Genomic DNA, 17,901 nt, shown 5'->3' with positions numbered 1-17,901 from the left:
ATTAGAAGCTTGATAAAAGACAAGGAGCCCTTCTGTAGACAGTGCTGGAAAGTCAAAGTTCAAAGACATTCAAGGGGTAGGTAATTAAAGGTTTCAAGTGAACATCTGAAGTTAATAAGATCGAGTTTCCATATACATGGATTAAGTTCTTAGTTATTTGTATGTTGTACCAAGGAGAATCAAATATACTTTGCTTTTCATTTTGCATTTGTTATGTTAATTGTACAAATTATTCTGAATCCCTTGAGAATAAGAAGTCATCTATTTCAAAATCACTTGCAGATATGGATATTAATGATGACCCTAATGAAGACCATCTTGCAAGTTATGACATTCAGCTTTGTATTCAGGAATCCATTGAAGCAAGCCAGGCTGTACTCCATCTTGAAAGGTAATATTCTAACCAATCTGCTCTCAACAGATTTCTGTGTGACACTCATTTTGTGAGGCTCACTCCTCCTCTATAAAAATGCTTACTTCCCCCCACGATACACATACTCTTTTTCTGGTATGAAGTCTAACAATTTTAAAATGTCAATTATGCATATATTTTAATAATATGATCTACAAATATGCATCTCATGTAGAAAATGGAAATTTTCCAAGTGGTGAATTCCTAGCCGAATTTGTTTGAAAATTGCCTATATTCTAAATTAATATGGAGTTAAGAAGGACAATGTGTAGAGTTAGAACAAATTTGTAAGAACAGCATAAAATAAACAAAGGTTTGTATGTAGCACATCCTGCCACCTTGTCAACTAACCTTTGTGAGTAGACACATTAAAACATTCATAAAATTGATATTACAAAATTGTAGCTACAGAATCTTAAACTGCAAAAATAAATTCCTGTTATACATGATACATAATGAAAAAAATAGACCTTAGCTTACCTTTACATTCTATTTTCATGCTTAGAATTTTGTAGTGTGGAACTTAGTAGTGCTTGTGAGTATACTCACTCTATGAAACTATTGTTTGTGAGCTGTGTGTGCAATGCACTTGTGTGTGTGTGTGTGTGTGTGTGTGTGTGTGTGTGTGTGTTCTTACTCGGATATGAGCAGAGGTGCACACAACTCTAGTGAGGCTAGAAATCAATACTGAGTGGTTTTCTCTTGACTTTCTGTTTAAAAGAGGATCTCTCAGTGAACCTGGAATTCAGCTAGACAGTCTTGCTGGGAAAGCCCCAGGCATCCTCTTATCTACATCCCCAGTGCTGATATCTAAACTCAGGTCCTTATGCTTATGCAGGAAGCACTTGACCAACTAACTAGTTCTCCAACTCTTCTGCTCTTGAATTTTTTAAAGTGAACACGTAATACTCTGGTTTCTCTTCAGATTGTATAGGCCTTTTAAATTTTAAAAGTATGCATGTTACATAAAATTTCTGGTGTTTAACTTTTTCATAGTACTGAAACCTCCAACAAAATTTAGAACCTCAGAGCTCCCCACACAGCATTCAGAACCCTACAATCTTAGCAGATGTTTCTGTTTAACAGAGCTAATACCTTTGTTCTGAAGATCATGTTTTCATTTAAGAAGCGTAAGTGTCAGATAATTGCCATGTGAGCTTAACTCTTGATCTGCTGGGCCACTGACTGGGAGTATATTCAGTAAATGTTCTACCTACCAATCAATTGATTAAATACTTCTAACATGCATGTGGGCCATGAGCTCCCAAGTGTCTCTCAGCAATTACTAAGAACCAAGTAGCACTTGTTGAGCACATAGTTTTGAAAGTTGGAGGAGTCTTAGCGATCTTCCCACCCCACCCAGATGAATCAACCAGCATCCAGAAAGGCTAATGGACTTTCCCAGGGCCATGAAGTCAGATCTGCACCCAAGCCTGTAACTCTGACTCCAGTCATATCCTCCATTTCTATCGTTTAGAGAGACCCCTTCTACCCTCTATATCGTATTGCTCTCTTCACTAGTATACTCTTTCTCTGACTCCTGGGAAATTTAAAGTGGAGAAAATCAGCTATATGATTTTTTTGCAAATTTTGATTATTAGAGATATTTACTAAAACTCACTTTTATTGTTCAGATCCTTAAAATACATCACTAGTATAATATGGCTTGATTGTTTTCTTTTGTTTTGTTTTTCTTCTGTTAGACTGGTACCACTAAGTGATCAAAACAGAAAGCTTGTAGAGGCCATAAGGCAAGGTGAGTGGGCATGTGATCTACAGTGAGGTGGAACTGACAGTTCTCCTTGTTGGGGCCAGTGTGTAATAAATCCATACATTTCATGTAGGTCACATTTTTGAGCTCCAGGAGTATGTGCAACATAAATATGCTCTGGATGAAGCTGATGAGAAAGGATGGTTCCCGTTACATGTAGCTGTTGTTCAACCCATTCAGCAGATACTTGAGACTGTTCTGGATGGTAAGAAAACATAACAACCTTTGTACAAAACTAGAGGAAAAATGTATTCATTGCAGGAGTTCCAAATGCACATAACAAGCAAAAACAAAAAAGCAGAATCAAAGACTAACACAACTTGTGGCATGTGCCATTCAGCCTTTGCATCCATTCACCCAAGAATGTGGTACAGGATGGCAGAAAGGTAGTGTTACCACCTGTAATTGATCGAAGTGTTTCTAAGGTCACGAATTAGTTGATTGAAATAGAACAGCACTTGTTAAGAGCACTTGCTACTCGTTCAGATGACACTAGTTTGGTTGCCAGCATCTACATCAGGCAGCTCACAACCACCTGTAACTCCAGCTCTAGGGGATCCAACACTCTCTTCTGGCCTGAGCAGGCACGTGCACACACATAGTATACACTCACATACCCACACACATACACATTAATAGAGAAATAAAAAATAAAAGATTTATAAGAGTTAATTTAAAATTTTTCACATTCAACTATTCTTGATCTAGCTTCCAAAAGGATATATATTGTTGTATACGTTATATGTCATAATAAATAAAATAATTGTCTTTATATTACATTAACCTTTTCATAATGTAAACATCACTGTGATAAATCAACACATTGTTTTAAGTGTTTTTGCTCGTCTCAGCATTTTATAGAATACATAAGAATGTCTTACCTTTTAAGCTTCAGTGTTGCTTCCTAGTTCTGTACTTTGAGCAATGAAAAATAGTTGATACTTAGCTAGCCAAGTAGAGAGATAGATGACCAGACTAACATATAGAGATGGCAATGATGATATTTCTTCTGCAACACACTGAGACATCCATTCAAATATGTTTCTCATTTACATTCTTCATTTGACAAAATCAATCTCATATACAATTTACATATTTAAAAGGCTTGAAGAATTGATTTACAATGTATTCAGAAATGAGAATTAGTAACATACTTTAAGGGAAAACTTGTTGAAGCCTAGGTGTTGGTTTCCTAGCTGTCAACTGGATTAGCAAGTCTATGTGTGTCTGCTGGTCCTTGCTGTCCTTTGGTAATCTTTATATCATATGTTCTCTTATCCTTCCATTTATCATTAATAACTTCACTCAATATTATGTGTATAATATTAGGTAATTCTTATTTACATAAATTGCATAAGCAAATATGTTTAACTTCTCAACAAAATGCTTTTACACCTCAGCTTCCTATAAGACAGTCTGGGAATTCAAGACCTATGATGGAGAAACACCCTTGACTCTGGCAGTCAAAGCTGGTCTGGTGGAAAATGTCAAGACGTTGCTAGAAAAAGGGGTCTGGCCCAACACCAAAAATGACAAAGGAGAGACACCTCTTCTGATTGGTAAGTATTGTGTAATTTGAAACAAATATTTATCAAGTGTTTATTGGAAACCACTGTACACTGGCTATAATTGGCTGCCTGAATGCCTTCCCTTGTCCAATGTTTCCAGGATCCCAGCCCTATTTCACCAGCCCATCAATTTTATTATGCTGTCCTGCAAAGGGTATCATGAAGGATAGCCACACAGTGTACCTCTCAAATATAGAGATAACAAGGAGAGGCCTAACGTTCAGTGACAAGGTGTCACGTCTAAAGGAATGCCCTCCAGGTAGGGTCAGACTGAAAAGGATGCTTGTGTGTGCAAGATGCTCACAGAGGAAGGGGGAATAAAGGTGATGACAAACAGCAGAATATCGGTTCCACATCAGAACAGTCAAACAAGACTGAAGGAAAGAGGACATTCTGTGAGAGACACTGAGCGGCCACCTGTGACACTGTGCAGGAAGAATGGGAATCACAACTTGCCATGTGTCAGCTTCTCAGGCTCATGTCCTCTATAACTGCTGAGCAAGAATTTCTTGATTGAAGAGAAAGAGGTTAGACTGGCAGTGTATATATACACACACATACGTACGTGTGTGTGTGTGTGTGTGTGTGTGTGTGTGTGTGTGTGTGTGTGTATTATAACCCAAGATAGCATTGCATTTTCTGGAGGACACAGGATGGAATAAGAATCTGGGGTTTGGTACTTGAGATCTGTAGACTTATACCTTGGCTGGAGGCTATAATAATGGGTTTCACATCCTCACGTATGATGGTTGCCCAGGAAAAGAGAAGTCATATTAAAGCCAGATACTTTGCTGGGCATTCTGTATATAAAGATACTGATTAACCTTTTGCTTGAAATGTGTAAGAGAGTTAGATAAGTGTAAGAGGACAGTTAACCTAAATGCTACAATGAAGGTGCATACTTAAATTAAAGGAATAAAAAAGTCATTGCATCTGACTTAATTCCCTGAATTTGTCTTTAGCAATATGGAGACATCAATAGGACTTTTAAGTTTTATAAGAAAATGGATCATCCATGTCATCTTAACAGTTTTGCTTTGGGGCTACTTAGAAATTTGCTACTCATGGTTCATTAACTTGCAAAGGAGGGAGAAGAGGGGGAATGTTCCTTGTTCCATGTAACTCCATTTTTGATAATTTTTAACTTAATTCTTCATCTTTGTATCTATTTATGAAGTATGCTCAGATGGCAAAAATAAAATAACCTTAGATCTCCCCATCAGCCATCTGGCTCTGATTGGCAATGCTTTATGCATCACAGTCGTGTTACCATTCCTTGATGAATGGTAGGTATCCAACTTGTGGTGACCTGACATTTACTAGGGTTTTCCTGCTCTTGGATGGACTCTCTGCTCATCCAAGGGATGTGATGTCACCTTTCTTCTGCTGGGTAGTCATGCTTCCTCTGACCAAGGTGGGGAAGAAGCTCTGGGAACTGTTTCCTGGGGTCTCAGATCTACTGGCCTCCATTCTCTACAACTTTCCACATTCATACAGCACTTCACATCACTTTTTTCTCAATTTGTAAGTTCCTTTCTCTCAAATCAAAGCACACCCTCCTTGTCTGTTTCCTCTATTATCTTTTCAGTCCACACCTGGATGTCTCAGAACTCCATTCTCTGTGTGTCTTATGAGTCAGAAAATCACTCAGAGCGGTAAATTGCGTGAATGAAACTCATGTATTCAGAAAAAGGAAGAAAATGACAAATTGGAAATAAAAATGGAATGCCAGAAAACCATAAATTTCCAAGGAATTCTTAAGTAATATTAAGCAATTATAAAGTAGTGGTTTGCAGATTCTATAGAACTTATATGTAAAGTATATGTAAAATACTAAGAATAAAACTGTATATATAAGCTCATATTTTATTTTTTAAGTTCATATTTTATCACTAACTATATTAAACTAATAACATGCCTTATAGATTTAATTACTTCAACTGGTTATTGTTTTAGACCAGTGGTTCTCAACCTTCTTAATGCTGTGACCTTCTAATACAGTTCCTCATGTTGTGGTGACCCCCAAGCATGAAATTATTTCATTGCTACTTCATAACTATAATTTTTCGACTGTTATGAATTGCAATGTTAATATGTGATATGTGACCCCTAGAGGGGTCGTGACCCACAAGTTGAGAACCATAGTTTAGATTGTCTTTCTGGATTATCTCTGAAAGATGACTCCCCCCACACACATTGGCATCATTATTTCTATGGAAAATACATCCTTCCAAAGCATTAAATAAGAGGTGAAAACATTAATTTAAAGAAATTAGTTTAAGTTGAAGATTCCCTACATACACTGTTGTTTTTTCATAAAGAAGTTAATCTCGCTACAAGTATGTTTCACAAGTGAAGCAGAAGGACAAGATCCTAAAGGGAGGAGCCTCATTACTGTGAGATTATTTTTCCCTCAAAATTAATAACCTTGAAACAATAGCACTAAGATAAAATCGGGCTCACTCCTCTCTGCAGTGACAGCAGCTAGGATAGGGCAAGGCACCCCAAACAGAACCACAGTGGCAAATGAACAGTTACCAACACGAGGTACAGGAGGCGGAGATGAATTTCAATTCCCTCATCTGGGGCAAGGTCCAGTTCTTCACCTGTTGACTGTCTGAAGTACAATCTGTTGACAAATACTATCTTTTGTGGGGAAAATAATGCTTGTTTCTATGGGGGACAAACCTGATAGATATTTATATATGGAACTCCAGAGTCCTAGAAATGATACTGATACTAAAAATAACTTACTGTGTTCATAATTTATACTGGGTAATATACTAAATGGTTAACATACATTATTTAATTTGTACAACCATACAGTATGTTGTTTCTGTTTTTTTTTTTTTTTAAAGAGGTTGATGTTTGGAATGAGTACACAAAAAATTTAATCTTGATGATAAACATTTTCCATGAAATTCTTAACCCACTCTGAGTCTTGAAGACTTAACCCTTACTAGTATGAATTTGGGTATGAGAAAGAGAAAGCACATCAGAAATAAAATATCCTTTTATACAAGAAATAGAATAGCTTATACTTATTTTGATATTAGTTTAACTCCATATAAAGTACTCATGTTGATACAGCAACTTCATGTTAATATTCCTGTTCTTTTTAAAAATTATTTCAAGCTATAAAAAAGGGCTCCTATGACATGGTATCTGCCCTGATAAAATACAACACCAGCCTTGACCAACCCTGTGTCAAGCGATGGTCAGCAATGCATGAAGCAGCTAAGCAAGGCCGAAAAGATATTATAGCCCTACTGCTGAGCCACGGAGGCAACGTCCACCTGAGAGATGGATTCGGAGTCACACCTTTAGGAGTTGCTGCTGAGTATGGCCACTATGATGTGTTAGAACATCTGATCCACAAAGGTATGTGAAGTGTGTTATTCTGTCCTGCTCATGGCCTCCTCTTTCTCTTGAATTTAAATGAGTGAGACTTTAAGTCCTAGCCCCTCATCAAACCCCTAAGCCACCACCAAAGCCCTGTAGAGATCTGCGAGACCGGTCCTAATTGCTCATTCCAGACAGCCTAGTTTCCATATAGATTTGGTGGGAAGGGTTTCACTGTCATCTTTACTGAGTTCCTCCTCTTTTTCCACTTGTTGATGTCACAATCCCTCTCCACTGGGACTGAGAGGTTAGAACTACCTCTGAATCTTCTATCACTTTTTTTCCCAAACCAAAATACCGAAGTTTTTCTGGTCTTCATGTTGCCATCTGTCTTGTAATCTTGGTCAGGTCTTTCCCATCTTCCCTGAACCATGTGAGCATTTGCTAACTATCCTCAGGGTTTTCACTCTGCCTGTCAGAGAATCCATACTACATACTACAATTGAATTCCTCTCCCTCAAGTACACCCTCAGTGGTGTCTTCCACTCAAGACACCGCTTCAACTGCATTATTTAGAATTGATTTTTTTCAGGCTTATACTTCACTATTCCAATCCTGTATGCCCCACTCCAGAAAAATAGAATGTGGGTATTCTCTCTGCCTCAATTTAGATCTGATCCTTGCTCTCAGTTGGAATAACAGTCCACAAAATTCAAAGTCAGTCTCCTGAGACATTCTCATAAAATATTTCCTAAGTCTCTCCAACAGATGGTGTCATTTTCTACCCCTGAGACCTCAAAATGCCTCACCTGTACAACCAGGGATGAAGAAGTTCAACTGCTAGCTCCTAGCTTCACCTACTCTTTATGAGACCCTTGTCGAGCTAGTTAAGCACCCAGGCCCCAGATTCCTCATCTATAAGTGAACTACAGGATCACCAAAGGATTTTGTATGGGTAAAAATTAGCATTTTTATGCTTCCCAAAGTAACTTAATGAATTATCACATAACCTCTAGAAATATACTACAATAGTTTACAGATGAAGAAATAGAGGCACTTAAAACCCCTATCCTGGTTCATGAAGTAAGCAGCAGATCCATAATCAAAGACAGCTCTCTTCCCTTCCAGTATGACCCTGCTAAAGCTCTCACTCCAATGTCATATACTGTATGTCCTCTAGTTCCATCTTCATTTGCTTGTTAGGCTCCTTCAGTCCAACTAATTGAGCTTAGAGTCACACACAGTGTCTGCAACTCATGAGTATCCATAGACATTTGTTGGACTGAAAGAGTGCTATCATCAAATTAAAGTCTCATGATCATATGTCTGGAAGCATGCATCCAGCGTGACAACCTGCTTGTTTTCAATCTTTTTTTTTTTTTTTTTTTTTTTTTTTTTTTGTGACTCCCTATCCCTGAAAGTTTAATAAAATGAAACATGTTGCCTAGCTGTTATTGAAACTATTAAAAAAACAACAACAACAAAACCCCACAAAATTGTTAAGCTTTAACCAGAAAGGAAGCTAACAGATGACTTTAACAGACTAACTTAACACTGCTCAGCCATCTAAGCCACATGCTTTACACCACCAGGCGGAGATGTGTTTGCTTTGGCAGATGATGGGGCATCTGTGTTATTTGAGGCCGCAGGAAGTGGAAACCCTGACTGCATTTCCCTCTTGCTGGAATATGGAGGAAGCGGTAACGTGCCTAACAGAGCAGGACATCTTCCAATACACCGAGCTGCCTATGAGGGACATTATCTGTGAGTAAGACATTGAGGTGATCACTTTAAGTTGTGTGTATAATACCGTCTCACAATATATGATGCTCCCAAAACCTCAAAGGGAAATATTCGCACATTTTGTATTTCAATGCTTGGAATGGATTTGATAGCTTTTCTTATTTCATTCTATAGTTTTGATTTTCACAGAATGAATTTATACTGTTCTTTGAATAAAAAGTATTCCTTGAAGAGGAATAAAGTTGTAATTGAGAAATCTTCACCAACTGGCAAGAATGTCTTTCAGTGTTAAAAAAAAAAAAATAGTTCAACAAATGGCTATAAAGTTTCTAAACAATTTGCCATTGACTGAGGATTAGAATTTGTAACAACACTGTACTTTATTTCCTAGCATTGCCAGGATGTACGTAATACTATAAAGGCAAATGGCAAATATATTATTGGATAGAAAAGATTCATTATAAATTTAGATCTCCTGTTCCCACACAAACAGTAGAGTGGACTTTTCAACCATAAAATAAATATGTTATAATCAACATAGTAATAGAAGCCTAGAATCATATTAAACTATCCACCAAGAGACAATGGCCTTAAGAAATTTACAATATCTTATGAGTTCAAAAACTTTGAAATAGCTAGGATGTATTATATCTGCTGGCTACATTGGCGAAGTTAAGGGACCAATGACGCATAATTGATGCGAAGTGACATGTTGTTAACGTTTACCTGGATTTACTCCCAGTGTTCATAAATTCACACATGATAGCTTTGAATTAGGCACAGGAGATCAAGTTATCCTTGCTTGTGGCTCTCACAAATGTCTAAATGGCTAGTGAAGTGTGAAATTCACAAGTATTCATCACATGTACTTTGAAACATGAGCGAGGGACAGTTATTTCATCTGGATGGATGCAAGTTTGATCGAAAACTAAAGATTCTTATTTCACTAAGAATTCACTTGTGAGTTGTATAGGAGACAAGAAGTACATGGGCAATATTAATAGATGACTTAGGAATCAATGAAAAAGAAAGAATAAGAATCAAAAGATTAAAACTCTATCCCTTCTTTTCATATGGAGTTTATGACCTTGGACAAGTACTGTTCTGTCTTAAGCCTTTATATACTGTTCATCTTTAAAGGAAAGTGTTGGATTTATGCTGTCCAAGGTCATTTTCCAAGACTGCATGGATTCTAGTTGTCAGGATTATGCAGTGTGTTTCTATGCCATCAGGAGAGTTTACTCTCTTTGGCATTTTTGCAATCACATCTATTGATTATACAAACTTTATTGTTAAGAGACAGAACTGTAAAGTGGTGAGTCCTGAGGACTCAAACCTAGAACCAAACATGTAAGATCCAGTATGTTGGTTGGGAGTTTTTAGAATGGAAAACTAAATTAAACAAGAGTATCTGACTCAGAGGTTAAGAACACTGGATGCTCTTCCAGAGGTCCTGAGTTCAATTCTCAGCAACCACATGGTGGCTCACAACCATCTGTAACGAGATCTGGTGCCCTCTTCTGGCCTGCAGGGGTAGATGCAGGCAGAACACTGTATAACACATAAATAGATAAATAAATAAATAAATAAATAAATAAATAAATAAATAAACAAACCTTTAAAATAATAAAATAAACAGAAGTATCTTGATTTGCAAAGGCTAAACAAGCACATACAGAGTTACATAGAGGAAATATAGAAAACAAACAAAAGTGAATTCACTTCTCTGATGAGAAAGTTTTATTTAATTATTTGGTTTTCTTTATGCAAGGGGTATTTAAGGAGTTGTTTCTTTGCTGCAGTGCTCTGAAATACCTCATCCCAGTTACATCCAGACATGCCATCCGGAAGAGTGGTCTAACTCCAATTCACTCAGCTGCAGATGGACAAAATGCTCAGTGCCTCCAACTGCTCATTGATAATGGTTTTGATGTCAACGCCCTGCTTGCTGATCACATTTCCCAGAACTATGATGATGAGAGAAAGACTGCACTGTATTTTGCCGTCTCTAATAATGATATCCACTGCACAGAAGTCCTTCTAGCCGCAGGTGCAGACCCCAACTTAGATCCCCTCAACTGTCTGCTTGTAGCCGTGAGGGCCAATAGACACGAAATCGTCCGGCTGCTTCTCTCCTACGGAGCTAACGTCAACTGCTATTTGTACGTGAATGACACTCGTTTCCCCAGCGCCATCCAGTATGCCCTAAATGATGAGGTTATGCTGAGGCTCCTGCTGAATAATGGTTACCAAGTGGAGCTGTGCTTTGACTGCATGCATGGAGACATCTTTGGAAATTCATTCGTGTGGTCAGAGATAGAGGAGGAGGGGCTGCCAGGATGGACATCTTGTATAATAAAAGATATCCCAGTAAGTTGCACCCTTTTCTTCATTTTGGCTTGGTATCCTAACTTGTATTTGTCTCAAGAATCTCCAAGTTTTGATTTTTTAACTCTTTTGATTTATTTATTGACCTCCCCAAAATTGATCATGAGTATGTTGCTTAACTTCTATTTATTTGTGAAACTTCCAAATTTCTTCCTATTACTTATCCCTAGACATATACCATTGTGGTATTAAATATCATTGAAATGACTTTGGCATTAAAAGTATTGCCTTGTTTTATAGCCCAATGCATATATAATCTATTCCTATTCCAGAAGGTGTTCCATGCTCTAAGTAAAATATATAATCTACAATGTAATTCATAAAATTTCACTCATTTAAGGATGTTAAAAGCAAAGAAAATTGAAATTTAATTTATATGCCTCTTATTTTTGACTTCTTATCACTATAGACAGATAAGCATAAAATGGGCCAGGAAACAAGGCTAATTCTTTTCTTGGCTTGGAAACAGAATGTCAAACAATTTTAAAATGTATCTGCAATATCCACTTGCATCCAACTGGTGAGATATTGGAGCTAGAGGGGAAAAAAGAATGGATCTTCTATGCTACTCTGATCCCAAAATAACCATGACTATGCATTTAGTATTATTAGTTCAAAGAAATAATCGTGGCAGCTCTTATTCATTTTTGTTCACCATAGGCAGGGATATTTTCTTTCCTGTAAAAAGAGAAAGAGTAACTTTTCATAGCAATACTGATCATATGTATAATATATTAAAAATACCACTAAATTAACTATTATCCATTTTCTCAGTTCTGTGAGTTTATTACAGTTCCATGGATGAAGCACCTGGTGGGCAGCACTGTCCGTATCCTTACAGATTACATGGATTATGTCCCTCTGTGTTCTAAACTGAAGTCTGTGCTAGAACTACAGAGAGAATGGCCAGAAATCCGCCAAATAATAGGTAAAAGCAAATATTTCCTTTACTTTAAATGTGTATTTATTTGTTCATTGTGTGTATGTGTAGTTGTGAATTTGATTGTGAGTGTGTGTTTATCCTTAGAAAAGCTTACAATTAGCAATGACCATAAGTTCTGAGCATCCCTCTCACACAGAATTTGGTGTGGAAATGCCAGTTCCTGCAAAAGGAAATAATAAATGATGGTTCCCAATCTGAGGAAGGAAATGCATAAGAATAAACCTGGAGCATCTGCTCACACCAGGCAGTCAAGAAACTCAGTGACTACAAGGTCAGAAGAGTCCATGAGCCAACTTGAAGAGACTCTCAGTGGCCACACAGGACCACTCAAGTTTCAAAACCACAGTTGTTTCAATGAGTAACATAAATATGTCCAAAATGTCTAAATGCATGAAACCTTAAAACCTGAAAATGATCATTTCAAAGGGATTATAGGAAACCAATTACCTTGAAATTTGTTAAAAACACTTTTAAGCCATTTTTTCTTGCTTGTATTATACATGCCACAGGTAACCAAAATAGATGAGCAAAACCTCTTCATGAAAATTATATAATAAAAATAGAAAAAGAACTTGAAGATCAAAAGATATTTAAAGGATATTGGATAACTTTTCATCCTCCAACTATAGGAAAGCCCCAAGGAATGACATCTGATGCTGACTTCTGGTCTACATACGCACATACACACTTGCTTGCACTTCCACACACATGTGGACATACACACACAAACACAACAAAAAGAAACGTGAGGAGTTAGTCACTTCAATAATGAAAGTGATCCCTTTTTTGTTATATTTGATTATTAAATTTCAAATTACATTCGTTTAATAGTAAAAGAAAGTTAACTTTGGTGGCATTTGCCTGTAATCCCAGGATTTGGAGGCCAAGGCAGGAAGGCACAGTAACATAGGTAGGATCTTAGTCCCAGCTGACTGAGTCTAGGGCCAACATTTACTTGTGTGCTGCCCATTGATTGGTTCTTTTTGTCAGTTTAAAACATCAGTGTTTAACTCTACTATAAAGTAAGAAATTGAAAAATACATTTGCATATCATCAGATATGTAAATGTTATTATCTGGTAGGTAGCGTAGCAGACACTGAAATCAAGCCTCAGACTGAACCGTGAATGATTAATGAAATCATCTAGTGATGATAATTATTTACTGATAATTAGTCATCAGAAAGACTAGTAGAAAAGAGAGGAAGTAAAGTAAAAAAAATGTCTGTATAATATTTAGTTATTTTTAAAAAAGGAGAAATATGTGGCTGTTTAAAATCGAATTCATTTGTTAACATACTGTAGTTGGACACCCATCAGGAGGCAGACTTGGCTCCTGGCACAGATGCAGACTGAACTCCCATCCTCTTGGAGCTCAAATCATGAGGAAAGGGCTAGAGTACTTAATTGAAAAGTAAATTGAGGTCAAAATCATCAGCTACTAATGTGTGTATCTTCAGGAAAACATTGCTCACGTTACCCTGAAACAATCTGCATCATAATGTGAAGCCAGTAGAACTTCATGATTTTCTGATTGTTTTCCCATTTTATTTTCTAGAGAATCCTTGCTCCCTAAAGCACCTGTGCCGGCTCAAAATTCGCAGACTTATGGGGCTCCAGCGACTCTGCCAGCCAGCCTCCATGGAGAAACTTCCTCTCCCAGCAGCGATTCGCAGATACTTATTATTTAAAGAGTATGATCTCTATGGACAACAGCTAAAGTTAACATAACTTTTAAATGATATTTTTAAAAAAATGTGATTCCCCTAGAGAAGTCATTTGGAATCATTTTATATTCTTAAGTGTATTTAAATCCACCGACAATTTTGTAGTTGTACTACGTCCCTATGGAAAGAACATGTACTGTCCTAAAGTCGTTTAGGTTTCTAAGACAAGCAACACCCTGTATTTGAATTTCTATTGATTGTCTTCAGTTGTTACAAGTCTTCAAATTCTCCCTATCAACTGGATGTCAATGACTGAGTGACTAGGCTTAAAAAGCAAATAACTACTTCCTCAAACCCCCACCCATACCTGTCCGCTGCTAACCTGTTCTATTGTCAGACACTGTTCTAGAAAAGCTCCTGTGAACCTGTAGATTCACCCTCTAACCTCTATTCCTCGGCTCACAGTCCCTCATAACTTCCTGGTTGCTAAATTTGGTAAACAACTTTCACTCCCTCTTCCTGTTGATTCTCGCAGCATCTGACTCCATTTCCTGTTCCTTCCTTGGTTTTCGTCAGAGGTCTATCTCACTGTGTTCCCTCTCAGCCCTCCTCCCTGGCTTCTGTGTCTCTGCTTCTCTATGCTGTTCCTCTTCCTCCAGTCCTCTAGAGACATGTCATCTGTCCTTTTCTGTCATGCTGTGTTCTCTGGGAAACTCCATTCACTTTCCCAGCTGTGATCGTATTGCTGGGGACTATAGCATTTATGGATGAAGTTCAACCTTTTGTCTCCCATGCTTCAGACCTGACAGACACTGATGTAATGGACATCTAAACATGAAGACAGCTTTGGTTCAGCGCGCCCTCAATCCTTCCTTCACCAAACACATTTCTCTTAACATTCTGCAGTCCAATGGTGGCACAATCAATTCAGTTTCCAGATGAAAAAGACTTGGCATCAATCTTGACCCACCCCTCCCTCTTCTTCTCACCCGGCATGCCAACTCACCAAATGCCATTGAGTTTTCTTGTAAAGCCACCGTTTCCTACTCAGTCCCCCAAATTCCACTCTATGCTTGACTGTAATCTTCCTTTTCCTGAGACAACACAGTGCTGCTTATCTGGCTGGCCTGCCTCTGTCTGCCACAGAGTCTACACACAGCATTCCAGAATGATCTTCCAGAGACTTAAACACAGCTCTTTCCCTTGCAGAAAATCACTCCCATGATTGGGGGGTGAAAACCCTGACTTCTCCCAAGGCCTCCATGCTCTAACTCTCTCCGCACCTCCCCACCCCGCTTAGCAGTACCACTGTTAGTGTCTTCTATCGCTACTCCCCAGACTCTATGGTTTTATAAGACCAGAGTTTGTTTTATTAATAAAAATGAGGTCCTCTTCTTTTTTTTTAATAGGATGTCATCTATTATCACCATTTCATTTTTAAAAGGGGTTATTCCTTAGGATGCTAGAAAACAAGATGGTGGTCAGCTCAGTTGTCCAGGTAGGTCACTTGTCTGACAGTTACAATGGATTGACATTAGCTTTGGACAGACTGACCATACTGTTCTCATCTCCTCACTGACAAGCAAAACTTCACTATGGGCCGCAAGTCTCTGGATCCCTTTGACGGGAGCCACTGTAAACCCCAGGACCGTTATGTTTCCATCACCCTCTACCTGAAGCTCTCTTTTTCACCCTTTGGCCCTCTCCCACTGGTTAACTGACCCCTACACTGCAGATCTTGGTTAACTGACCCCTACACTGCAGATCTTGGTTCAGCCACTGCTTCCTCTGGAATGGAGGCCACTGCCCAGCACTGCTCCTGTGGTATTGTGGTCGTCTATGTCTCACTAGACTGGAAGCTCCCTGAGGGCAGGATCATGTCTGCTTTGTTTTCCAGTGTGTGCTCAGAGCCACACACATTCCCAAGAATGTGAACGCTGTACAAGAACTAGACATAAATAATCAGTGACTTAATGGTGAAATGATGGTGAATTTCTGATTTGGATGTGTAAGCTTAGTAATGTATTTAAATTGATAATTATTTAAATTTATTTACTTATTTAAACAATTTTTTAATTGTTCTTACATTTTAATAGTGTGTTTTTTCACATTTATTTTATCCTGAGTGAATATTCTCTTGGTAGTAATATCCCACTAGTTTGTAATTTTTCTGAATTGCATTTAATTTTCAGTTATTTTTGAAAGATAAATCACTCTGGAAAGAAACCTATATAATTAGTGTTGTGGTTTTAATGTATTGTATTTCCTTGAGTTATTTTTAATATAAATTTCACCATAATGTACTTACTTAGGACTTTGATGTTCCATGTACAAGATTTCATAATTCTTGTTTGCTTTCTTCCTTGTGCTTAAAATTTATTCTTTTTATAAATACTGCTCTAAATAAATGGAAAAAAGAACTGAAGTTATAAGTCTGCTGTTTGATATTTCAGATATTAAATGTACTTGGGGTAAATAAGTGCAAGAACTACTTCAATGTAAAGATACAAACTGATTGCACATGGTAAAGGCTTTTAAAGTCATTGCCTTGACTTGTTGAAAAGACAAAAATTATCTTAGGAATTAGAAATGACACTGTACCCAAAACTCATTACAATTTGGACCTTTCCACCAGTGTTTTTGTCCTTGAGAGAGCTAGATGAAAAGAAGAGTGAATTCCTATCTAACTAGGACTGTTTTGTCCTCCTGTGTCACTTCATCTGGAAGAGGACAACAGCTGCTCCCCATGGTCAAGCTAAGAAGCCAGGCATTCTACAATGGGGCCTGTGGCCCCGCTCAGCACTGACGAGACGGGACGTGGGTGCCATCTCCCCATGCTGCCAAGCTGCTCAAAGTGGCTGTTTTTGTCACTGTAGCTCTTGTTTAGTGTCATTCAGAGAACCCGGGTTGGGAAGGGTGGAAATAATCTCTCAGGTGAGTGGATGTTGGGTTACTTTTCCTATAGGCTGCAGTCAAATCTTACTTTCATCCCTGGTTAAACGTATTCAACCGTCACATTGAAACCTTTTTCTTCTTGAAGAATATGGTTTAGTCATTTTAACTGACTACATATTTCCAGGCAAAAGAAAGACAACACAGAAGATGAGGCAACAATTATTTAAATGTGCAACACACCCTTCAGTGCAGGCTTTTACAAAATTAATATCTGCATCAGACAGCATGAAAGATACAAGAGAGCCATGACACAGAGAAAATACTTAATCTTTTTAATAGTACCTTTTACTAGATATTCCTATCTAAATTCGGGTCTTAAGTCTCATTACTCTTGTGGAGGCACTTACCTCCTAAATCATAAATTATTTAGGATATATAAAAACAATATCAGTTTCAACTTATTCTTTAAAAAATTAACATTACACATGTATACACACATATATACACTACAGTACATGTGCATGATATATTTACACTTAATGTCACATTTCTGTATTTATATATATTCTAATATATCTTACTACTGCAATGCCATATTGTCTTAGTTAAGGTTTAATTGCTGTGATAAAACATCATAACCAATAGCAACTGCAGGAGGAAATGTTTTATTTTCTTATAGCTTGTAGCTCATCATCCAGGGAAGTTAGGCAGGAACTGATGCAGAAGCCATAGAGGAGTGCTGTTTACTGGCTTGCTCTCCATGGATTGCTCAGCCTGCATTCTATGTCATCCAGAATCACCTACCCAGGGGTGGCACCATTCAAACTGATCTATAATTCAGAACAATCGATAATCAAGAAAATGACTGACAGACTTAACTATAAGCTAATCACATGGAGATATTTTCTCAACTGAGAGTTTCTCTTCCCCAGTGACTCTAATTTATGCCAAGTTTACAAAAACTAGCCAGTACATGTATATAATACAAGAACATGCACGTTATATTAAACAACCATTACCTTAAGTGGAATAAGCCAGGTACAGAAAGATAGAAACCACATAATCTCACTTATATGCAGAACCTAAAAAGGTGAAACCGAAGCAGAAAGCATTAGTGACTAGAAGTTGTTAGGTAAGAGAGGGTGTTGGGGATACCCCAATCAAATGATACCAA

The 17,901-nt window shown here is 37.7% G+C and overlaps 1 protein-coding gene across 1 annotated transcript; it reads left to right on the top strand.

Moving 5' to 3' along the window:
• The first annotated feature begins 284 nt into the window (after positions 1-284).
• On the top strand, positions 285-13,896 carry Asb15 (ankyrin repeat and SOCS box containing 15). The gene is made up of 9 exons (XM_036182438.1): positions 285-391; positions 2,116-2,168; positions 2,257-2,388; positions 3,584-3,742; positions 6,887-7,132; positions 8,686-8,857; positions 10,639-11,206; positions 11,999-12,152; positions 13,724-13,896. Exons 1-9 carry the CDS (start codon positions 285-287, stop codon positions 13,894-13,896), a joined length of 1,764 nt encoding a protein of 587 aa, XP_036038331.1.
• Positions 13,897-17,901: the final 4,005 nt, after the last annotated feature.

The sequence above is a fragment of the Onychomys torridus genome, chromosome 3 (genome assembly GCF_903995425.1).
Source record: "Onychomys torridus chromosome 3, mOncTor1.1, whole genome shotgun sequence".
In the NCBI taxonomy this organism is placed as follows: Eukaryota; Metazoa; Chordata; class Mammalia; order Rodentia; family Cricetidae; genus Onychomys; species Onychomys torridus.
This window is presented reverse-complemented; position numbering and strand designations above follow the sequence as displayed.

Excerpts from the sequence above, each read along its gene's own strand:
- Asb15 (XM_036182438.1), top strand. The coding sequence starts at position 285 with ATGGATATTAATGATGACCCTAATGAAGACCATCTTGCAAGTTATGAC. Across the intron at positions 2,169-2,256 it reads TGTAGAGGCCATAAGGCAAG|GTCACATTTTTGAGCTCCAG; the intron begins GTGAGTGGGCAT and ends CATTTCATGTAG. Across the intron at positions 3,743-6,886 it reads AGAGACACCTCTTCTGATTG|CTATAAAAAAGGGCTCCTAT; the intron begins GTAAGTATTGTG and ends AATTATTTCAAG.